Source organism: Homarus americanus, unplaced genomic scaffold (assembly GCF_018991925.1).
Source record: "Homarus americanus isolate GMGI-L3 unplaced genomic scaffold, GMGI_Hamer_2.0 scaffold24260, whole genome shotgun sequence".
NCBI lineage: Eukaryota > Metazoa > Arthropoda > Malacostraca > Decapoda > Nephropidae > Homarus > Homarus americanus.
Window position 1 is genome coordinate 2,186,243 of NW_024721079.1, and position 26,139 is coordinate 2,212,381.

Sequence of the window (26,139 nt, forward strand, 5' to 3'; positions counted from 1 at the left end):
TATATATATATATATATATATATATATATATATATATATATATATATATATATATATATATATATATATATATATATATATATATATATATATATTAGAAGACAGTCAAATTCAAAACCAAATTTGCTTTGCTTCGTCTAATACTGGCCAGTTGTCCACAGTCTCGCCTGAAGCTCCTCGTCCAGGCTTCGGTGCTGAGTCTAAGTCCTAGACTCTATAGGAAGTGGATAATGGTCGACCAAGAAAAAAATATCCTATTATATTAACTATGGTCACGAGTCGAGGGGTGCGCGAGTCTTTGGTCGAGCTTTGGTATTCAGGATGCCCACTACTACATGCTAAATTAGGTAACAATAAATTAATTAATAAATACAAATAAATAACCCACCCATCAGTTAACCACTCCACTGATACGTGTGATAGAGAGAGAAAATAAATGAGTCTTTTATATAAGAACAAAAATATCGTAGGCTTGGGATGTTCTTATCAAGATGTACAGTATAGTGTGTGTGTGTGTGTGTGTGTGTTCTAAGCTGGAAGAAAATGAGGACTCGAATGAAAATGAAGGTTCACTATGAGCGAAGGGAAAACTATTCTATTCCTCTCAGGTGTGACTATCTGCACCAAACGTTTTCTCAGGTGGATTTAAATCTTTTATCTATAGGCCTACCGTAAGACTACAGTAACTAAGTCGAAAGACGTTAACTAGGAATTATTGTTTTAAGATAATGGAAATCATATTTACAGGATGTAACGCCAGTTGAGATGTAGAAACAAATCCTATTGTGGAGTAAAAGTTTGGGAGGCAGTGGAGTGTTCAATGACTAAAATGATGACGGTATTCACCCAGGCAAAGAAGTTCCCAGTGTTTCTGCCCCTGTATTAATCCCCGCTCCCTCCAGCAACTGTACAGGTCGCTCTCCTCTGCGTGTCGTATACTGTAACTCCTGTTCTTATAAACTACATTAGAATATGGAAGAACAAAAACTTCCTGAAGGGGTTTGCTACAAGAAGTTGAAAATCATCATTGAATTTCATTTTTATGACAGTATGCATAGAAGTACATCTGTTTTCCTATTATTAGTTTCGTAAAGAATAGTTATCTGAAGTAACAGATGACAGGAGTTGGGGAAGAAACAACATTACACAGAACAAAACATGAAGATTTTCTTACACAGAGCTGGTGTGAATAGCTCCGGTTATATTTGTCTCAAATAACCCACATGCAATTCTGGAAAATTATTAGCTGTCTCACAAAACAGGTTCGACTACCCGGTAGTTGAACAGTGCAGCTGCTGGAAACTAGAGGCGACTAGACGAGTAAAGAGAAGACTGTAATTCTGGTAATAGTCTGAAGAGGTAATGAGGCGTAAGTAAGAGCACTGATTATTGGGTTATACTGAGAAAAGCAAGATTGACTTGAAGCGACCGTGAAATGACTTGTGTAGAGCAGAGAGTGACTAGGTGCTGCAGCTAGAAGTAACAGGGACAGTAACAACTAGAAGCTCGGGGGGAACCATAATTATCATCTTGGAGTGGGGAGTCGCCGCTGAAAAAGCAGTAGTAGGGCGCGCGGCAGGTTCTCTACCCCAAGGAGATGTTATAAATCGTTGTAGCCGTCGAATATCTTGAACAAGGACATGGGACACTGCGGGTAAGCTGACCAACAGTTACCGTACGCTCGTCCGTAGTACTCCGCGTTCACATAGTCGTACAGCTCGTTCGACGTGGACCCGTATGAGGCGCTGAGGGCGCAGAAGAGAAACAAATGAATCAATGCTGAAATATAATATATTGGATATTATTGTTTTATCTTAATGAGAAATACTGAAGTAAGACAAATTATGAAGGGCGGATGAAACAATGAAGAACTTAGAAGAAACGCTGATTAATAATTGGAACAATGTGAGAAACTTCAGAAAAACGCAGAACTTAATAGAAACGAAAAGAAACACTGGGGAAATGCCGAAGTAATAAAATCTTTAAGAACATAAGAGAACGCTGAAAAGCGTAGGAAAAATACAGTGAAGAACTTAAAAACTGGTCAAGTGCTGAAGAACATTGCCGAAGAACACAGGTTTAAACGCTGAATTGCCGAGGAAAAAGACTGAAGAACTTAGGATACACGATGAAGAACATAGGATAAAGTGCTGAGGGATATAAGCGAAGGAACTCACGTTAGGATTATGTTGAGAATCTCTCCCAGGAGGCCGTCGTCCCTTAGTGGTGACTCGGCCACTTCACACACAGCCCTCAGCAGACACGACTTGCCGTCCACCCCGAACCTACGACACACGGGCGATAGTTTGCCTTAAGTGACCGAATTTATCGCTTTTTAATAATGAAATAACATCATAGTTTTTACCCAATATTATTAACGCAGTCTCCATATAACGCACAGAGTCCGTTTCTTACCCTTAAAACAAAATGTAAGTCCATTCTTTCTGTATACGTCAGGTTCGAGTCTGCCATTATATCCAAACACTCAAATGATTATCACTTCCTCTTTACTCCTAAGTTTATATTAAATTTTCCTATCTAACAACACACACACACACACACACGTCGACTTCAGCTCCTTCTGGTCTTCATGTCTCCAGACACCAGTGTGGGACAGCTGATACACCATCCTCGCTACCAGCCAACCCCTCTCGTGCAGCTGTCCGACACCACGACTACATCAGGCCTACAAGACCAGCCACCCTGCTATACTTTCTGTAATTTTGTTTGGTCACCCTCATGTTTTCTTATCATTTTGTAAAGAAAGTTTTTCCTTAATAAACCTCTCCCAGTGTCACCATAACTATTCTACGTCACCTCTGTTTATTATGTATTTTCTTTTTTGGCTGTTATTTTTTATCAGAAAATCGTTAATTATTATATTTATATTATATTCATTATATGTTATTACTATGGTTAATATGACCCGGTACTATTATCATCATTACAGACACACACACACGGTTTACCTCTTACCACCGACCCAGCCACGCATAATGTTTCTCTCAGATCTTAAAGAAAAGTTTGTTTATCCCCAGGATGTACTGACCTGGAGATGGTGTCGACGAGGACGCTGTAAATACCGAGTCTGTCGTCGTCCATCCTGCCGTAACTGATCTGCGTGGCGTTGGGCAGCTTGATGGTGAAGGGCAACTCAATATCCAAGAACCCAGCTGGAGGGTAAGAGAGAGAGAGAGAGAGAGCGAGGTAGAGAGTGTGGGTGAGGGAGTCGCTGGGACTTTAATTTTTCGTCACAGAGAATAAGGTTCTGCGTTTACTGTGAATAAGCGAAACTTTATTATATGATTTCGAAATATGGGGATGTACCCACGCTGTCATACACAAGGAATGACTCCACAGTTGTATAAAAATAGTGACATTAATTTGTTATAGTGGAATATGGCAAAATCCCCTTTTTTGTCAACATGGGAATCCATTTTTAACAGGTAAAGGAAGATGCACTTCGTTTGACAGACAACTTTTAGTTCTGATCGGGTCCGCCATCCACAAAACAATGTTAGAGACAAGTCTTACACGACGGAACTCTTATGGGTGATACAATCTGATAGCGTAAATAATACAGGAACTCGCCACCAGAATCTGTATTACCTCCCAATTGTGACTTACAGTAAGTTCAGACTATTCTTAACATGTTTACGGTACTTCACAAGAGTCACGTAATTCACGTATGACCATTTAGTAGGCTGCAAAATTTTCCCTAGAGTGTGAAATACAATCGTGAAAAAAAAAAAAATAAATAGACGGATAAATTAGACAGTCTCTTAACCACATCCAACTAACATGGGTTGCTCCAGACCACAACGGTGTCCGGACAAAAGCCCCCTAGGAGAAAAGCGGCCTAGGACAAAAGCCCATTGGACAAAACTCCTCAGTTAAATTGCAAAATAGGTTAGGTTAGGTTAGGGTTATAAAATGTAAACTGTAAATAATAAAGAATAAAAATAATGAAAAAAAAATCTTATATGTCCTCGGGCTTTTGTCCTCACTCGACCACAACACAGGTGTCTACGATCCCGTACTCCGTTAGTTCATTCACATTTCTTGGTCACCTCTGATAATATAATTTGTCTATTACCGATTTTGTTTTCTTGACCTAATAAAGTCAATTGAGCAAACGTGTTGGTATCAACGACGTAAAAACTCGTCCATAAATACATGTGTATATCTGATGTGAATATCTATTAATCAGATAATTCATTTATTTACTTAATCCCCTCTAGTCTAGTTCATTTATCTATTACTGATATACTTCTTCAATGGGAGAGGATAAGCTTGTGCAAAGGAGTTGTATGACAGTGTAAGTAATGCGAGGCCACGGTCTAGCGAGGAAGGAAGTGACGGGCAACAACTCTATCGCCTCAACGTCACACTGATGGCTTCATTACACCTGGCTCGTCTACAGATTTCTACACCTCTTGCTACTTGATCAAGGTCACAGTAGATGGGAAAAAATACAATGCATATGTAGATTTCTCAGAGTTCATTCTCCTTAGTTGAGGCTTCGATCGAGAGGAAAATTTTGGTATTGTGACAATATTGTACACAATTTTCAATATATGATGATAAGTTTTAATTGAAGGGAAAGTCTCTTATACTATATCACATAAATCCTTGTACTTTCTTCTAAATGTTAAGGCATCATCGTCCTCATCACCTCCACCACCGTTTCATGGCCATTTTCCACACTCGCGTGGGTTAGCCGTGATTACTTGGTGGCACGGTGTCCACGTTGCCATCAAGAACATTTTAACCAATTTTTACAGTTGGATACTCTCCTTAACGCCAACTCACTTTTACAGAGAGGGAACTGGGTGTTATATGTAGGACATCTGTAGATAAACACTGATGATTTATAAACAGGAGGAAGAAATATTTGGGGATGTTTGATGAGTTTTATTTTTAAGTTCTCAAATGATAATGATTTACGCGAACACTTACGATAAAAACTCCGATTTTAACGCATTATAAGAGTTTCGAGATAATTTTCTAGTATATATTTTTTGTACTAGTAAAATATGATATAACCTATGGGTGTTGTTTCATTACAGTTAATGGCAGCGTGACTAAACAGCTGGGAGTCTGGGATGATGACACAAATTATGACGATTTATGACGTGAAAACTATACAAAAAATAGGTAAGAGGTTGGTGACCATCTGTGTAGGAGTGGGGGATTAATGGTAGAGGCGTAGTTAGTTTAAAAGACAAGTAACGACTAATGACCATACACACACACTTTATTTTCTGGGTGGCATTATACAGACATTCTAAAGACTTCAACTCGCTCTATCAATGTTTAGTCTGAAGTCAAAACCGTCCACTTTCATGGGGATAACCTCTGACCTTTTGATCTTATACGCTATATGGTATGAACTTACTGATGTCATTCTTAATTGAACTTTTGAACTTTTGACAGACAATTGACTCGATGCCAACGGTAGAAGGAAACTCTCCACAGCATAAAATGAGTTACAACCGTTCACAGAAAAAGACAGCACAGGCAACGAGCAGGACTTGGTGTTAATCTCCACGCCTCAAAATACATTCAAGGCGACTTAAATAAAACAGACGAGCGCCAGTCCTTCTAAAGGACTGGAGTTTTAGTTTTACGTCCATATAATCACTCTTAGCGACCACTAACAAGCAGAGGCGGAAGACATTATTGGTGACATTAAGACAGCGGTACAGATTGATTACAGATTGCCCACGAGGGGGCTAGTTTATCGGGCACCCCCTTACATCCTGTGCAAGGTGAAGCGCAGAAGTGTTTACAGCGCCCATTTGGGAAGCATGTGGAGTTCATGCTTGCCTTTATGACTCATGCATTAAGGGCGTAAAAGGCCTGAAGGGTCGTGGGTTTTGTCAGCAAGTTACATAAAGTGACAGAATGTTGAGTGTGTGGGGGGAAAATTCCCGGTACAATTTATCTGTTTATGACAGCCACTAACAGCCTTACAACACCACCCCGTTAGCTTATGTTACATGTAACTGTTAACGAAGGATGAAGAACTCCCGTGGTTTACCCGAGACGGTCGTCCACTTTCCTTATACAACGAAGGTAAAAGTAACTCATCTGGATACACGAATAATAAGACCTTGAACCGAATGTAAGTGTGCCTCTGTAATACATCATATAAAATGTTCATTACGATAAGTTCAACTCCCAAACACGTGTTCCCTATATAGTAAATAAATATCGCTTGAAGATTAGCCCCGCCATGTAATTTCACTTGATATAATACCCTAACTTGTACCTGGGGCTGTTAGGTTAGGTTAAGAGACCGAGAGACGCTCTCGGGATATCTGCTTACTTCTATGTCTTTGTCCATCTGTCTCTCATTTTTACTACTCTCCCTCCAACTTCTTCCCTCTGCACCCTCTTTACTTCCTTCTCTAAACTTCTAATTTCATTCCTCCTCAACCTCTCTCACACCTTCACCAACGTTCCCCTCACCGAGCACACACACACATCACCCGTCCACACAAATCACAACAATGATGTCGTGAAAGACCCGTGACGGCCCGTAGCGACACATGGTTCCACCGGCCGCTTCCGCCACCACTACCGCCCACCACAATACCAGCCAGCCAACCACTACGACGCCCAATCACGTCAAATCTCAGTCAGTATGTTACCGGGCCAGAGTTCGACCAGTGACCTACAAATTAATTACCTCGGTGATCGTGAGAGCGTACAGCCACGTTCATCACAGTCTGGAGACTTTAGCCATGAGTAATTGAAATGGACCCTGACGACACACACATGATTACTGAGGCGAATTTGGAATATGATTTAACAGTAGTGTTACGAACCCCTCCACCAATTGTCATGATCTACCTACCCAGCACTACTAACCACGCCATCTATTGTCCTGATCTACCTACCCAGCACCACGAGCAACGCCATCTAGGGACGAGACACGAGTATGACTCGTCTTAGTTACCACTCCGGGGTTTCCCTTCTCCATATCCTGGTTGTTGCGTCACTTCCTCCAAGTCTTCTTTGTCAGCTCGAGTTCGAGGAGAGTTCTCTACACTCTGGGAAGTGACCACAGGATCACCTATCCTGGAAACCTACGGCACAGTGACTACCTACCGCCTTCTACAATACTCAGCCTTACTCGTCAGCCATCTCAGCTCCGCACTTAAGTATTTGTAATCTTATATTGCCTCCCCCACGTCCACTTGCTTCAAATTATTGTATGCTGCATAAATATGTATATACTGTTAATGTTTAGGTTAAGTATGGTTAAGGGTAAATTATAGAAAGCTGATTATTTTGTTAAGGAATTCATGGTACTTTATTATACACAACGAAAACTCCCATCCTTTGTCTACCCTTTTATAGTCCGATTGTCTTTGTTTTTTTGTTGTTGTTGCCTGTTGGGATCTGGGTAGACTTTTAACTATATTCTAAATCCCCAACTCGTAACAGTAGGTAGTCGAAGGTGGAGGTGTGACTGTCTCCCAGGAAGGTTTTTCGCTCCAAGGGTGCATGGTGGTGGTACAGGGAGGGAGATTATGACCACCGCTTAGTGAGGGTAGAATGTAGTTATCGCTTTAATTGGACTGTATTTGATGTGTGTGTTGATGTTATACTGCATTACTGCACTTCAGCAGTGAAGGTCTTTAAGCGTGTATACTATATGTAGTTTAGTAATTAAACTAGACATCAACCATTAAACTGTGTGTGTGATGTGATTGAAGGGATTACCGGGTTGTAGAGGTCAGCAGGTACAACAAATAAACATTATTAATAGTAATTATATCGCTAAAACTAGTATTATCAATCGACAGCAGCAACAATAATAATAAAATATATGGTAGTATTAATTAATTATTACTACACCACTAATAATTATTATTATTATATATGAACGTGGAGGACACTAACTTGATCTACACGTTGACGAATCACAATATAAAACACAAATTCACTTGAAAAAAATGTAATGCCATTTAGAGCAGACAGTCACAAGTTTGTGTTTAACTCAAAGTCAGAGAGCATAGAGCATCAAATTAATAACGTACAGTAAAAATTCCCCATTTGCAGGTTTATATATTCGCGGTTAGTCTTTATATATGAACTCACCATCCGCGGTACACTATTCCTTAACCATGTGCAGTATAAAAAAAATCCGGTTGTTTAGAGATATTCATATACACCTTCCCAGCCCACAGGAAACACGCACACACTTCTAAAACGTTCAGTACTGTGCTTTGAGCCCTTGACGGACCCTCGTGAAGATTAGACACCTAAGCTTATTTCACCTGATGCTTAAACACCCTAACGCTACCTGGGGGGGAGGGTATTTAGATTTGATTAGGTTATTCTTAAGGTGAAATAACCTGTGGTACCTAATCGCGTAATTGTTTATTTGTCATTGTAAAACAGAAATTACACCTCTCAAGAGTGAACATGACTCGAATTCTCAACCATTCTCATGTTTAAGTTTCCTTGTGATTAGCGATGCGAGAATGCATTTACTTACGGTTAAATCTCGGTACTTTTGGCGGTCAACTATGTGCCACAGCTTAAGTGGACACAAGAAAGCGTTTTCATTTCCCAAGCTGTGGGCATTATTAGCATTGGGTCTTCAGAACCCAGAACAGGACCCAGAAACCTATTTGTATTTTGTTCCAGATATAACCTCTCATCACAGTTTCTACAGGACTACGAACACCTGGCAAGTTCTACAGGGGTACTTACAGAGGTCACCGACAGAGACGACAGGGATACACAGGACAGGGGTGATGGTGAAGGTGGAGCCCGTCGGGAAGGCGATCGTCCGCTTCTGTCGGGAGTGTAGCTCACCCAGCTCTGTGGCGGGAGAGGAGAGGAGTGGTTAGTGATATGTTGCGGAGTGTTGAGGTGAATGTTGCTGTGTTCTATGAAAATGAGCAACACACACACACACACACACACACACACACATATACACACACACACACACACTTACATATACAGGGCAAAGGGAAGCATTGAAAGATAAATCCCAGTCACATTATCTTTACTGACAGCCAGAATTATTACAAATCACATCGCACTAAAGATTATTCTTCAAAAATTTGCATTTTATGGTCAATGATTAAGAGACAGTCAGACAGCTACACATGTACTGGCAATAGAGTCATGGGTGGTCGCCCTCACCTCAAAACTAACCGGGTTATTACAAGTAGCAGATGATGGTTACCTGTAATTACAGCTTCACATCATGTCATTACGGGAATCAAAACAGTCAGTGTGGCGTACCTGCTGTCTCGTTGGATGTACAATACATTATATTGCCAAGGAAATTGTGGTTGGTTTTGAAGACTTGTGATTATCCCTATTATTTATATGGGAGCTTCCTGGACGAATGTGTGTAGTGTCGGGTTGTGAATAAATCATAATGTTTTAGTGACGGACGGTAGATTATCATTATTATCGTTATTACAATTGTTAGTTATTATTATCAATGTTATCATTGCTCTTTTTTCAATAATTATTAATATTGTTATCATAAAAATCATCTCATTATCGTAACTAGTCCGTACTGGGCCTTCACCTTAGTTAAACAAGAATAAATCTCTTCAACATTACTGGTGACAACTGGGTGTGTTTTAACTGTGGTATATGCCTAGGAACGTCCACCCAGGGCAGAGAATGTCGACTGCCCTTCATTCTTTGGGGAGTTGTATGGTCATTTTAGTGTAAGTCCTGAAGACAGTGTTGAGTGGAATTTACATAACCAGAGATAAATCATTAGCAGTTTATATGAGTCGTACTTGTACTATTCTAGAAATCGCGCTTAAAGAACTTAATTTAAAAGCAATGATACAGCACATTATATATATTTTTCATTATTAACATTATTGCTCTGTATTATATAAACACAACCCAAATGTGTTGAGTGCTGGATTCACTTTTATAATGTTAAACTATTTGATCTTTGGTACACGTCGGAGATCTCCGTGGCAAGACTTGGTTCCAACGACGGGCAACTAAGCTTGTACCATCGTTTTAGAAACTTGATTTATGAAGAGACTGAAGATGTTAAACCTATCCACACTGTCTTACAAAACTTCAAGGGGACGAAATGATGGAGGCTTTCAAAATACTGTGTGAAGAGTATGACAGTGAGATATGTTAATATATTTTTGTCCTTAAAAGAAAATCAACTACCAGAGAACGTAGCAAAAATATATTTAGATACAGGGCAGGGATAAACGTAAGAAGAAAATGACATGCTGAAAGTTGGCATGGACTACCACTATATGTTACTAGTTCGGGAACAGTAAGTAAACTTGAGATGAACCCAGAAAAGTCATGGAAGGATTAGGCACAGAAACATAATTATAAAGCACTGGTTCAATGTTTAACAACTGCCTCGTCCGTCACCACCACAGTGGCAAGTCACGTAACAGTGGCAGGAGAGACAGGCTGAATAGCGTCTTCCAGGAACATCGTCTGAGAACATCTTAGTATCTATGAGTGAGGGACCTCCAGTGTTTTTGGCTAAATGGGGTTTCTTAGAAGCATACTCGTAAATAATCGTTGTCAACTCTTTGATTACTGATCGAAATAAACTATTTTAGAGAGCCCAATATTTATCATCTTTATCTTGAGAGGATTTACTCAGCAATGTCAGCAATGTTTTTGAAAGGAAATTATGAATTAAGGAGTGAAAGATCAATCTCATGTTGGAATCTTCAGAGAGATCAGTTATGCCACGTCGGTGATTAATAACTAGGGTTTACGAATAAAAAAATGAGCGAGTGAGTGACGACCAGTGAATCCTTTTACTGTGAACTTCAAAGTGATGGGAATATATGGCCAGTAATGTCATCTCCATCCAAACCTATTAGAGGAAGAGTGAAGGGTAAGGTGATGATGTATTAGGCTGAAGAAACGACATATGTTGCTGTGAAATATGAAGTAACGGACATAAATGGTGAGCCATGTTTCACACCATCACCCTCCACATCCATCGAGCGGAACAGTGAAGGATGAGCTACGGATCATCTAGTGAGATAACGTGAGGTGTTTGCTGGTGCTGTTCCTGCGAGTTGTGAAGACGTGCATAAAAATGATCTACAATATTTCACGTGTTATTTTCACACCGAATGTAGGAAAAAGTCATATGACAAAAAGAAGATAAAAGTAAGAAAAAGACAGAAAAAGTCATAAACTTAACTTTATTTTGGCTATCTAAAAATTTTACTAATTCACATGACTTTTTTCCCTAGGCAAATTTGTTACTTTTTTCCTGATTTTTTTTGTCGGACATGTTTTACACGATTCAGGACGTGTGCCGTGTTGACTGCTCCGTGTGAAGTAGGTATTGAAGGCTGTGAATAAGTCAGTTCAACGTGGTTTTTCATCTCATCACCACACCGGACGGAATATGGAGGCCGAAAATGCCATACTATACACCTCGTTCTGGTTGGCCTTCGTGCTCGCCAGCTACAGGTGATGATGTTGAGCAGTCACTTGTGGTAGTGAATCACGTTACGGGTGTTATATGACTGCTAGGCACGCTATCTGTCTGACACACACGCACAATTGACATCTTCTCAAGCACTTACTGTAGGTATCTGAGTACAAGGTTACACGCTATCTGTCTTATCCACACACTTTACGTCTTTTTATGTGCTTAAGTGTTTGAGGAGGTAATTCGTTTAATAATTTTAATGATATTGGTTAATCTCAGGGCTACGTGACAATTACCTTATTTTACGCCAGACTAAGATGTACGCAAAAAAATATATATATTATCAGCAACGATCGAATTTTAAGATGTGATAATGGGATTCACAGACAGTCGAACAAGACAGTTACTGAAACACGCCGGTGCTCAACTTGCGTCGTGTCGGCCATCAATAGTTTTCGTCTGGCTATTATACATTATAGTATGTTGCAATGGAGATATTTTTCTTTTGATTAATGTAAAAATGTAAAATTCTCTAAAATGACGACACCCACTGGAAAACACACACTCACAAACTCAACTCCTATCATGCTGGGTAAAAGATCTTTTCCTTTGCCAACAACACAACATGCATGTGTAACCATCCAGTATACATTCATCATTCTAGCTTCTATCTGCCGTTGTCGAATGTTGCGTTATTAAATTTTTTTTAAATTTCTCTCCCTTTGGCTCAACAAGGGACTCGACACCTTATGTAGATAAGTTTTGTGTATAAAATCACACAAAAATATAAGACTATCACTCCAGCCTCATTATCATTACCTTAACCTCTTCAAGTGTTGTAGCTAAGAAACAATGAGGATTCCAGCATTTTGTCATACCAACATTGTGTACTTAAAATATTTTAATTTTCAAAATGCCTATTTCTGTTTTTTCCCTTTAGCTCACACTAAATAAAGAAATAACTTTCAACTAAACTAAACTAAACTAAACTAACCTTTAGCGAGATTTCCGTTTTTTTTTTTGGGGGGCTCAGTCAGCGAATTCGTTCTTTGAGCCTAAAATACTGTACTGTATAATTATAATGTCGTGCATCACCTTACCTGTTAGACCTGTGATGCGCTCTCTTCAGGAAAGGATCTTGGAACACGTGGAAAATCGTTTCGCATTGGTTATCCAGCCGCCAGCACCGTGTGCGGCCTTATACAGTATGTACCATCTGCAAACGAAAGTTCTCGAACATCTGGGCACGATAGGTTTCAAAATGAGCACTATGGCTCGTGTCATCTCAGAATGGTTGGAATACCTGGTTGCGACGTGACTCAATATTTTGCTGTCTATATAGTATTTACAAAGTACAATGTTTAAATTTCTCGTTCGTTGAGTCATATTGTATGAAACCTGGAGCGTTCTAGAACTGTCTTTGCCGACTGCACAGTACATGCAGAGAGGAAACACCACCCGCCATCCACAGAGATTTTCAGGTACTGACCGCCAGTCGTGGAGTAGACTTCATTTTCGCTGAGTCACTCAATGTTAACTATGAACCTTGTTTTGAACAGTTCAACGACCCCTGTTCATTTCTCTACTGAGGAATTGGCAACTCTATCGACAAAACCAACGTTGGATAATAAAATTGTAATATTTCAATTTAATATAAATCATATTCATTTCTCAAATCAAATCATTAATATTTATACAGGCATTTGAAAAGTTCGGAGAGGTGTTTCGAGTCATGTTTTCAGTTGTGGAACGAGTCAAGCTGAAAACTTTATTTTTGCCTTGCATTTTTTAGAATTTTGATCTTAGAACTAACTTACTGCATATTTAACAATCATCTGAATTTACTAATTGCATTATTTTATCAACTACCAAGATTATAATTCCCTGATATCCTCTGTGTTTGGCCATTTATAACCTTTTGTAAGCCCTGTCCTTTTTATGTAATAGTTTTTCTATTGTCAATAAATATTTCAATTTCAATTTCCTCTGTGTTCGGAGCACCGTGTTGTTGAATTCAGATTATTGACCATATTCAAATCTTCAATAAATAGATACGGTGTGGCTGTGTCAGACTGCGTATTTGTGTACCGTGTCTGTGCTGTGTAATGCGTGTGTGTGTGTGTAATATATTAAACCAGCATTGAAGGGATGAGAGGTAGTACACGTCTATCCATGTTCGTGTTAAGGTATTGCGCTTGAGACACATCGGTATTTTAATTGGCTAAGAGCGTAGTTGTAGGTGCGTGACCGAGCGACAGAATTAAGGAGACAATGAATGAATGACAGTATGAATGAGAAAGAATGACCAGGTAACAGCATAGGTGTGTGTGTGTGTGTGTGTGTGTGTGTGTGAGCCATCTGGGTGACAAAAGATTGGCTGACAGTGAATGAACGAAAGAATGAATGACTGACGGAGTAAATGACTGACAGCGTGTGCGTGACTGCTACATGACTGAGCTTGGCTTCATCGCGGTAACATCTGGACGGCCACACATTACCTGTAGTCACGTTACTAGACAACCTCCTCACTGTCATGATCGTCTCAATGTTAATAAATACACTATTTTTCCCTCTCGCTTTTTAACTTTCTCTCTTCATCTTCCTATATATCTTTATCTCTCCTTTACTCTTACTCTTCCTTTTTCCTGTCTCTCCCTTTCTCTATTTTTCTTTATCCTCTTATATATATATACTAATTTTTAACTAATTCTACTATTGATCATTAAAAATAAACTATCGTCCACACCGTAACTGAGTCGACCTAACCTTTACACACACAAAAACACCTTTCCTTAACATATGAAAACCTTATCAACAATAACTAGTAAGAAACGAATCTTTTTTTCAAAACTCACCCATGTTAGTGTCGAGGGAAGTTCGAGCCTTGTTCTTGAGTTCTCGTTTAGTACGGGCACGATACTCGAACCACGTCTCGGTCATCTCAGCAGCAGCAAGAGCCACCACCGCCAACACCACCACCACTACAGCCACGCCCACCGCCCTCTTGTCCAACGTCATCGACCTGTGGGTGAAGAGTGAGATACAAGTATATATCAGTAACTGTATAGGTACACTGATAGAGGAAGACCGATGGAGAGAGACAAACGAACAATAAATCACACGCATAATAAAATCAGACGAGAGTGAACAGAAGCAAACCTCCAACGTGGGTGTGTCTAGTCTCGGGTAAAGTGTCTCAACATCAAAGAGAAGCCACGAGACAACCCACGAGTCACCGCAGCAACAGGTTAGGTTCCACATACGTCACTGCGACCACCACCATCTGGGCCTCGCACTAGTCTGCCTATTGTGGTTTAAGTTTTAGGTGTATTGAGGAGGGATCCGGTGGCAGACGGCAGATGAGAGGTAACGGGGATGCCGTTTAACACTTATCTTCCGTTAGTGGTTTGCAATGTTCATTTCTTAAAAGTGTGTGTGTGTGTGTGCGTGTGTGTGTTTGCATTTGGAAATCAGACACGGAAGACATAACTGAAGAGAAGTTTCACGTGTTAACTGTTATAGTGACTGTAATACACCAACACTGCAAATGAAACCGTAATTAGTTATCGTTCCTTTTAGTACACATTGTTGAAACCTGTAGTTTAGTCTTGATCACTGATTCATCCATCGTATTCACGGTCCTCTGGGTATCGCGCACTGCCTCCCTGACTATCACTATATATACAGTACTACTTAAAACTTGCTCTAATATTAAGGAAAAGGTGAACGAAAATCTTAAGTAGATGGTTCAGTATGTATGAAGATAAAGGAAAAATATATTCGGGCGAGTGAAAAGCTGTCATAGTCACACTACCACAAACAGTAATAGTTACACCTAAATAATCGTAATATATAAAGGTAACTGTCCTCATTGCTTAATATGTGATCAGGTTTATAAAAACGATATACTGTTCCTGGTTATAAAATTGAGGTACAAAAAGACACCTGTGACGTAAATCGCAGTACTTCAGGTCAATAAGGTCGTAGTTATGGAGTGCGTTGAATCAGAGGTCACAGAACATGTTTGTATCTTGTTTATTATCACTATCATCATTATTTAGAGTACAGTTTAGTACATATGACGTCGTAACAGTATGAGTTATGTAATGACGTGCTTATGTCTTGTGCCGTGGAAAGAAGATTTAAGGTGGACAACCCTTCAACAGATAGTCGTATTATCAACTATCTGTGTTCGTTGGTCAGCGTCTTAACTGAAGATGAGCTGCTCTACTGTGTCGAGGAGTCGTGGTTAGGATATTAATTGGAGGAACATTCTTGATAACACACACACACACACACACCACATCCTGTAACTTTCCCTGGGATCATGAACTACTCATGGCTGCTCAAGGCCTCAATACAGATACTCATGGATACATATAGCATTTAAGAAGCTCGACATTACAAAGTTCAACACTCGAAACTTACTCCGGAGGCCTGAAGCTTAAAATCGCCTTTCTTATACAGCATAATACGATCAACCTGCCTGATAGAAGGCATCAAATGTGCTTTCCGTTGCACTGAACTGCAGAAGGATCACTAAATGGCGCCTGCAGGACTTTAGCTGAAACTCGTTTCTGAAAAACCCACGTGTGTGTTGGGCTTGTGCCTTTGTGCTTGACTTCAGGACGACGAATAGCCACTTGGGGGCGCCTAGAGCCTATTAGTTAATATTTGTTGATTGCAGGTGGAGTGACATCTTCTAAGGCTCTCCGGGGCTGAGTTAGCATGTGCCTTCTCTCACGTAGTTCTAATCTAGTCAACAGGTTTTAATACCGTTGGCCCCGGGATCCCTCAGGGTAAAGAACAGCTTCATGTGGAACACTTCATCATCGCTCAGTTTGGTTAGCTATGCTTCAAACAGTTTCGTAACGCGGGTGTCGTTGCATGATTTCTCATCAGGCTGACTCAGGAGGAGCACGTGACACACTCCAGCACCCACCTTAGGTAGCCATCCTCTCTTTTCGCGATTATTATTATTATTTTTTTAATACCTGCATTTTTAACATACACTCACCTGCACAAACACGCATGCTCGCTCTGAAAGACTATCTATCTTGTCGCTCGTCTGCTTTTTTCGACATGTGATGACAGCTATGATCTGTTAATTTCTATTCTCGCTGTGAGCTGGACTAAACCCACACCTGTAGAAGGTAGTCATTATCCTGAGCCTCGCCACAGATGGGCGGTCACCTGGACACTTGGGTGAGCGGTGGTCATAGACGCTCCCATAGAATTTAGGTTATGTGAAAGATGAGACAAAATATGAGTTTAAGAGCTGAGTTACGTATAGTATATAAAAATGGGGTTACTATAAATCCATGAGATGAAATTGAAAGAATTGAAGATAAGGAGATGGAGAGAGAGAGAGAGAGAGAGAGAGAGAGAGAGAGAGAGAGAGAGAGAGAGATGTGGTAGCTGGGGAGGGGAGTATTGATTTAGATTGCTATTTTAGGGAGCGTGCAAGTTTCCACAATTATAGGTGTTGGCGAGGCTGAGTGAACTATACTGGAAACTTATGATAAAAAACCAAACAATACTAGTGCTTTACAAAGGCAGTGGGTAGTGAAAGAAAAATGGTAAAAATATCGACATTGTAGCCTAACAGATGACTCCGTATATGTACCGGATATATTACTTTTCATAGCTGTAAAAAAAAAAATCCTCCTGTATTCTGGCATCTATTGCAAAAAAAATTCCAGGTACACGTGTATTTTCATTCTCTCCCCCTCCCACTAGGTAATATTTCAAACTTGAGCATACGATAATATCTATTCGTCACCATCAACAATATATTTACAATTTCTTCCAACCACAAGAGTATTTTAGGAATATATGTCACGATCATTCAAGGCTCTGTTAAGATTGAGGTCTGTCTTCCACCATCCTCTTTTACGGTGTGTCTGATTCATGACATCTGATTATAGCTATGATCTGGTATTTTGTGTTCTTGCTGTGAGCAGGATTGAGCCCACGCCTGCAGAAGGTTGCCACGTATGAGCAGTCACCCGGACATTGCTGTGTGAGTGGCTGGTTATGAAAGTTACCACCAAGTTTGTGTTAATGGAAATGGATCTTTTTGTTTGAATTAAAGACAGGTATACGAACAGGTGTTAAATTAGGAAGAACTTTATGATTAGAAGACCCGTTGACGAGGAAAAATTAAACGGTAGTCTGACAGTTTATTTATGAGTTTGGGATATATAAAGAAAAAAGGAAAGAAAAAAAAATGGGAGCACCTGAAGATTCGCTCCAGTTTATTTCACATGAAGATTAACCACCCTAACGTTACCTGGGGGCTATGATAGGTTACAACTCTTCAAGTGATTCAATAGGACAACGTGGAACCTGACTTTTATGTGATCTGTGGTCCTCTCGTTAAGTGTAAATATATTCCTGGTATTACGAGTCGAATATGTTGCCTCCTGAGCACAATGTCAACTTCCTCATGGGTATAAATCATAGGGCTTAAGACATTGCTCTCAAGGTTAAGTCATTGTACTCAAAGGGTTAAGTCATTGTACTCGAGGGGTTCAGTTAGCATACACAAGTCTTGTCATCGTATCCAGGGAGTTAAGGAATCGTTACTCAAGGGGTTAAGATATCTTACACTGTGACCTAATCTATCGTACTAAAGTCAGAGTACTTAAGGGGTTATCTTTACACATCGTATTTAAAGGGAATAGGTCATCATACTCGAGGGGTTAACACATCTTTCTCAAGGGGGTGGAATCATCGTACTCTAGTCGTAAAATCATCGTACTAAAGAAATTATCTCGTAAAACTCGTGGATTTAACTCGTCATATCAAGGTGTCATTGTACTCAAGGAATTACGTATCTACTCAATAATAAGTCAACATACTCAAGGGGTTAACTCATTGTACTCAAGCGGTTGTTATCGTGCTCAAGGAGTTGCTGTAACATACTCAAGGGGTTGCAATCGTACCCAAGGGGTTAAATTATCGTACACAGGGGGTTAAGTCATCGTACTCAAGAGATTACCTCGTCGTTCTTTGGCTCAATTCACCATACAAAGAGGTTGTCACCATACTCTAGGTGTTACGTTATCGTACTCTATAGGTTGAGTAATCGTGGTCTTAGAGGTTAAGTCATCGTACTTAAAGGGTATGTCATCATCATACTGAAAGGATTAAATCATCGTACTCAAGAGAGTAACTTGATATATTCAATGAGTTATGTCATCGTTCAGTGTAGAGGTCTTGTGAAATGGATATTAAGGACGCATCTTGCTTAATTTATATTAGTGATGGTGATTTCAATTAATGTGTTGTTCAGATATTAATTGTTCACAGTATTGTTATGACGTAAGATCGCTCACATATTATTGCTCAAGCATAGGATAAGCCTTCATCTGTTCAGGGACTGTTCTAGAATTTGTTTTGTTTCATCAAAATATTAAGTTTGTTTAGGTAATTAAAGAAGAGTTGTTAATTCTGGATAATATATGTCTTAAAGTTACTTATTTCAATACTTTTTTTTTCCAAACAATTGTGTAATCATGTGTCTCCACCCTACACGTGTCTCAGCAACTCACTTCCTATCATGGCTTGTGTTACTCTACACACATTTCAACACTGATCCCCATCACCGTCGCCCTAAAATATACAGTACTGGTTGTGTCTTATTTACGTCACAGCACAATAGTACACCATCCCCACGGACATGCTTGAGACTCCGTGGCACCTTCAGGCACTTCGTTCTTTGGGATCACCTCCAGGCAGTGCAGTATCGTTTGTATCCATACATTCAAACCAAACTCGCCAAGCAACGCAATTTCGCGGTAGATGCATGCGCAAAAAGATTAGGCCGCGTGTGCTTTTCTGAGCATCACCTCAAGCAGTTCCGTTAGCACCCACCTGTTATGAAACTCCTGAAAACGCACAAGACACACTATCGTCTAGCACCGAGCGAACAGTATTTGTGGTGTCGCGCCGAGTCATGCAGCTTTATATACTCCTGTAGTTCGGCTCCGCCCCTGCTGCTTTGACTCCTCCCATTCTCGTAATACCTCACACCTTCATACACAGGTGAGCTCTTTTTATATACATTTTATGCATAAATTCTATCCGTATAGTGTAATGAGTGACGTCTAATGTAAGGTGTGAAATGAGTTTTTCGAAGTGTATAGACGAATTAAAACAATTGATTCGATGGGACAATATGGTGTATTGTATGTGTTGATGGGACAATATGGGACACTACATATAGTATAGTACTGAAACAATATGTAACACTATATTCTGTACAAAGTCACGCCTCTCCTGGTGTTTCAGCAAACAGTATGTTCTGTACAGTACTTCAAGAGGATCATAGTTCATCTTAAGTTAATCTCAGTTCTGTATCATTTTTCCTCAGCCACATCATAACATTTTCAGATCACTTAAACCTTATTTCCCTTGTTTATATTACCTTAAGATTAACCACCCTAATGCTAATATAACCTAACCTTAGCTAGGATAACCTAACCCAATCTAATCTAACTTAACCTAACCCTCAGGTAGCTTTAAGGTGTTCATTCAGGTGAAATAAGCTAAGATGGACAAATCTTCAGGTGATCCACATTTTCTCCCGTAAATATCGAAAAGAAAAATTCTCATGACAGGGAAATCCTAGTTCCTTATTATGGCCTTTATCTTCTGGTGTGACAGCCAAGGTGTCATTTTCTCTTGTCAAAGATTTCTTGTTTGTTTTTTATCAACCAAGTACTATAAGATTGCTGAAATAATTCCTCTTGTGATGTTTCCCTACAGTATAAAAAGCTTATTGTGATCAGTAGAGTCTGTCTGGATCATTTTAGCGTGCCTATGCCTTGTGTACTGTCATCTTGTGTTTTAGTACCCAAATATTTAATTATTACGGTTCATAGTTTTCCTCTTCATAAAAGTGTTGCAGACCTTTTGAAACTGAATGTCCCAATCACCCCAGACGAACCCATTAATGCCATTCCTCCTTGGCTGGATATATCAGTTCCTATTAATTACACTCCTGTTGGTAGTAAGCAAATGTTAAACACCAATGTGGTGAGATGTGTCACGCTAGAAACTATTAACAGTCACATAGAGAGTATTAAATCGAGTGAATGTTATGCTTTTACTGATGGTTCTGTGCAGACTAACACGGGTAGGGCAGGTTGTGCATTTGTAATATATAAAGAAAAGAAGATGATAGTGTCAAACGCTGAACAACTGGACCTGCACAACACAAACTGAACTAATGGGAATCTAATTATCTACAGACTACCTTAAAGAAAATGGAGGTGGGGTGATATTCTGTGACTTCCAAAGTGCTTTGAAACTGTACTCCAAGTTTTGCCAATAAATTTGTTAACCGTAAAAAAAAAAGATGTTGTCGTGCGTAATGGTAGTACTATTACCATCTCCCCTCAGGCGACTATAAGGGAAGAGTCAGGTTGTAGCTATGGTCGCATGTGCGTGTTTGCGGGAGGCAGGTGTATACATTATCAGGGTCTGTGGTGTTCTGCTGGGTAAGAATCCCACTAATTTGTCGAATGTATCTCTGCCTTTCTTTTTTTTTCTGGCGGCGCTTCCTCACTGTGCTATTTTTGTATTTGTTTTTAAATATTTTTGAAATATATATTAACTATATAGAAATAGGTAGAGAAGGATGACGAGAAAGATAAATATTATGGTAAATATAATAGCCGAGACTACATGAATATTAAACAACGGAAACAGACATATCCAAACAGTCTAAGAAGTGGAGCCGAGTTACATGATACATAAAATATAAAGCAAAACCCTCCAAAAATATAAAGAGAGAAAAAAGAAACAATAAGAGAGACACCGCATGTAAAAAGTGAATAAAACGAGAGAGAGAGAGAGAGAGAGAGAGAGAGAGAGAGAGAGAGAGCCTCACCTAACCCATGACAGTGTGAGAGACAGAGGTTGCGGTGGTGTGAGGCACAGTGGGGAGTCAGCTCCTCTCTCCAAAACACCCACCAACGCGCACCGACTAACAGTTCTGAGGTGACTTATGACACCCCCTCCCCCTCCTCCCGTACACCAGCACCGCCTTGGGAGGGCAGGAGGGTGATGACTGTTATGCAAGTGGAAGGTGAGGGGGAGTATAAGGGTAGGAAGAACATAAGGAAGGGGGAATAAGGGAAGGTGTAGGGAAGAGGCAAGAAGGGGAGAACGAGGTAACATCACCAAGCAACAAATTAGAAGAATATTAAACGATCATCACTTTAGGTAAAATGATGGTTTAAATGTAATCTAGTATTTAGAAAATCATGACTTATAAAGCCAAAAAATAAAAAACCATGAACAGTAAGTTGGACAAGAAAGGCCCAGAAGATAACACGTAAAACACTGTCGCATTATCAAGACACGAGAGGCTTCGATGACCAACTCCACTACCTGACAGTAAACTGCCGTAAAGACAATATGACCTGTAAGGTTATTGTCAAGTGGTAGTGATGGGTGTTGTATGTGAGTGTAGCATAACCACTCATCATATATCATACATATACGAAGTTTCAACTTGTGTGAGAAATAAATTACTTGTGGAAAAGTTTCTCCACCCCATTATTAGCCTCATGATAATTTCACCTTAAGGTCAACAGCCCTAATGCTAACCTCACCTAATTTAAGCTAACCTCCTCTGGTAGCGTTAAGGTGTTTAATCATCAGGTGAAATAAACTGGGGACTAATTTTCAGATGCTTTTAAAAAATTCCAAAACTGACCTTGAAATATAAGTTTTACAGCTAGAAGGGAGACAGTCGATATCATGTCACTCTGGAACAAAAGTCTGTCCGAAAAAAGCGAGAACGCATCCCAAGCAGCGCGTGTCTCCGGCAAGAGTTGGGGAGGCTGGGTGGTCATGTGGGCCGAGGCGCCAACCAATGTCACCCTGGGATACGGTTACCTCCCCTTCCACCCTCCTGTGTGGTGTGAGGGGACGATTCTTCTGATATGGTGAATAACTTACATTTATGGTATTTTTTTATTTATTTATTCCTTGTTCTCTATTGGAAATTATCTCGTTTGTACTGTATTATCCTTTAGCTTTACTCTTTGTTCCGAATTGATTTACAGTTTCGATTTCTTATGGGGATTATAATTGTCTTTATATTTATATTTTATTATTATTATTATTATTATTATTATCACCTTTAATAATATTATCATTATTCATAAGCATTACCATGTAACTAGATTAGGTCTATAAACATTAAATTAATTGTTCCTAAGCAGCTAATGTTAAACCGTTTGTCTTAATTTTAAATATTTGCGTTAGGAAACAGGTCGAACTGTATACTGTGTATCTGTACTTTAATGTGAGAGTCTCAACCCTGAGTAAATAATAACATAAATCCTCTACAAACGACACCTCCAAAGACCGCATCCCACACGTCATCAACAAACCATAAAGGAATGATAGAGGTGTGATCATTATCCATCCTCAGGTGTGTCATTACCTGCCTCGTTATTAGATGTAATCAGCCCTATCGTTCTGGCTCTGACTGGTGATGGCAACTTCCTACGGTCTGCTTGTCCTTCTCCTCGCCTCTCTCACTTACTCCTTGTCTCGGTCCTCGCAGTTCTCAAGAGAGCCAGTTCCATTTTACGGACGAGCTCCCACACGCCACGACACTCCAGGGGCTCTGCAGACGTCTGTACGAGGAATGTAGCGCGTGTGAAACATCAACACAAGAAGTGGGAAGTGGGTGCAGCTTCTCCCTATACTAAGACCATTAGATCCGAGAGCTCTTTTTTAGACAGCATCATATTGGAGATCTTCGTGAGATACATCTACGACAAGTTGTGCAGTCAGGGGAAATTAATTCAGCGAAGTTAAAATTAAAATTAAAATGTTTTGGGATGTATCCAACAGTAGGGTGATAACAGGCTGATATTTTAATATTTATGATAATGATGACGGTGTAATGGTAGGCATATCAGAACTTCAGAACTGCAGAACTTCACATCCTGAAGGCAGGGGTACCAGCGTGAGTTGCGTAAATATGAGGGGAAAATAACAAGGTCAGGAGAATATCAGTCCCTGAACACACACATGACTACCTGGCCTGTCTACGGTGTCACCATACTGACTTCATAACGTCGAAGCAGATTGGCTGAAGAAACTCACTCCTGCTGAACGTTAGACTGTGCAGGGAGTGGAGTAACAGGACTCGTCATATTGATACGAAGCGGAGTAGGCCGCGGCGTGGAGTTTAAACAGTTTCACATTCATCCAGTGTGGGGGGTACACATTACAATAACAGTAAGCCGATTCAACGAAAGACATGATATGTTTTATTTCCAGTAAGGTCCTTTAGATGATTATAACACAGTAGTGATACATAAACACTTAATAAATTGAAGGCCACGGGGAGCTGTCTGAACACCTCTCCCTCCCACCCCTCCCCTTACATTCCCCTCCCGCCATTTTATTTTACCCAACTTCTTTTTCATCGCAAATTCATTACGTTCTGTTTTTATTAATTAGTTTTAAAATATAGAGAAAGGCATCAGATACATTAATACGAATAACATAATACAGAAGGGAACATTTTAAAGGATGCGAGTTTAATTATCACGTAAATGGTGTCAAGACATGAAGTGGACACATAATAACAGCTCTTTGACAGGTATTGAGGCTACAGGTGACACTAACCTCACCTGACAGACAGTAAAACACACTAATCACTATTCTTAAGCTGAATAATATCTTACACAGTCGGCTGGGCGTCGTAGGGAAGGCGTGAGGAACCTCGAGAAATTGGTTAATCTCTGCTATAGTACTTCTATGAATGGGTTAAGCTCTCACTTGGGGGTAAAAGGGCCGGGAACATTGGGCTGGAAATATGGAAATAAGGCGAGAAAAGTTTACGTGATTTAGGGTTGAAAATGACGTGTAAGATGTTGAATGACTCACCGTTTTGATGGCTGTTCAAAAGCCCTGAAGTAAATGTACTGACACTATATAAGTGTTTTTATGTTAACACAAGAGAACTGAATGACACGTACAAACCTAAAAGAATGACTCACGCAGCATATAAATTCATAGTTTAAAGAGAAGATAGAAAAAAAAATGTTTTCTTAATATTTAAAAGACTGTCCCTCACACTAACGTACACTGCAAGATTTCACGGATGCTGTTATTATTTCTTTACTTAAACTATGTACGCAATGAGGATATAATTTGTGAAGACAGTAGTATAGTGATCGATACATAAAAGACGTAAGAAAAGCAGACGCCGCTATTAGTGAAACCCACATGATGTGCTTTACATGATGCAAAGTATACGTGGGAGATGTCTGTCTTGAGAGGTCAGCGTTACTTGGTCAGACTTAATGAATGTTGGTGGACGAAATACTGGTAATGGTAATAAAAAATAATAATTTTTGGACGAACTAGAAGAGGAAAACTGGTAAAACTAAATAAATAATTCCAAAAGCACGAAAATTACACCAAAAAACCTGGTTGCTAAAATAATAGATATTTAAGTGGTGGGAAAACAAATAATATAAGTTATGATACTAGGAGCTATTAACAGTATTAACGAGTTGTTAGACCGTGACGATGCTGATGTGCTTACTGGTTGGTACGGCGAAAGAAACAGGAACAAGATGATGTAATAATGACTGAAGAATCGATAAAAGCAGGATAAAGGGGTGTGGAGTCGCGAGAGTAAACACACTATGCTGATATAGTCGATAGTCGCGGTGCTGAACGTGGCAACCGCGAGCCGAGAGTACTCGAAGGCACGAGAGATGAGTACCATATACCAGGAAGGAGACGCTCGCCAAGGTTCTCTCAGGAAATGGTCATGAACGTCAAATTTCTACTCTCAACGATGACACGGTCTAACGTGACGTGACTGTCATCATCTGTCATTACCGATACAACATCATTAGTTTTATGGCTGCCGATGAACCCGATTTTTTCACTGTATCACGCTGTGGGTTTTATGGCCTGTCATTGTTAGCGTAATATTAGTAGTTATGCAGTTTCTCTTCTGCATGTTCGACTGCATCTGAACTGCGGGAAGGAGAGGAGACTGAAGAAGGCAAGAATGGGAAGGAGAGGAGGAAAGCTTTGAAATGAACGATGAAAGGAAGAAGGTTATACAGGAGCAACGGCAAGACGCCATATAGGGAACGAGATTTAGGTACACGTTCATCTACTGACACAAACATGACGACCGCCTTTCACTTCTTCAACAACAAAGTTAGGTACCTACTTTTGCAGATGGGTTGACTCATTGGTCAGCTACGGGACTCGAATCAACAATCGTTACATCAGGAGGCGAGCGTCACCACCCTCTCAGCTGCAATGTTAGACCTGCAGGATGTAGGATACACATCTCAAGGTGGCTTTTTTTTTTTACCTGAAGAGCATAATATTTCAATTTTTTTAAAGTATAATAAGTATTTCATTTTTTTACCCAGGATATTAAAATGGAACAATAAAAAGGAAATGAATAGTAAATTAGTTTATATTACATTTAAAATTTTTATATAGTTTCCCATATAAAGGTGTCCTCTGAAAACTTTCGATTACTACCAATGGTTTGATCAGAATTAATTTGGTAAGGAAACTCGTTTCAGAAATATTGAAAGCCGAGTAAGTAGACTTTGTTGACGTAGAACATTTAAACTGCAGTAATATGAAGCCTTGTATAATGTTTAAATGTTGACAAAAATAAGTTAAAA

The 26,139-nt window shown here is 39.7% G+C and overlaps 1 protein-coding gene across 1 annotated transcript; it reads right to left on the bottom strand.

Moving 5' to 3' along the window:
- Positions 1 to 106: 106 nt before the first annotated feature.
- On the bottom strand, positions 107 to 19,365 carry LOC121861428. The gene is made up of 6 exons (XM_042359148.1): positions 19,313 to 19,365; positions 14,290 to 14,456; positions 8,731 to 8,841; positions 3,050 to 3,173; positions 2,178 to 2,285; positions 107 to 1,745 (listed from the first exon to the last, which is right to left on the bottom strand). Exons 2-6 carry the CDS (start codon positions 14,450 to 14,452, stop codon positions 1,601 to 1,603), a joined length of 651 nt encoding a protein of 216 aa, XP_042215082.1. The 5' UTR covers positions 14,453 to 14,456; positions 19,313 to 19,365; the 3' UTR covers positions 107 to 1,600.
- Between the last annotated feature and the right edge of the window lie 6,774 nt (positions 19,366 to 26,139).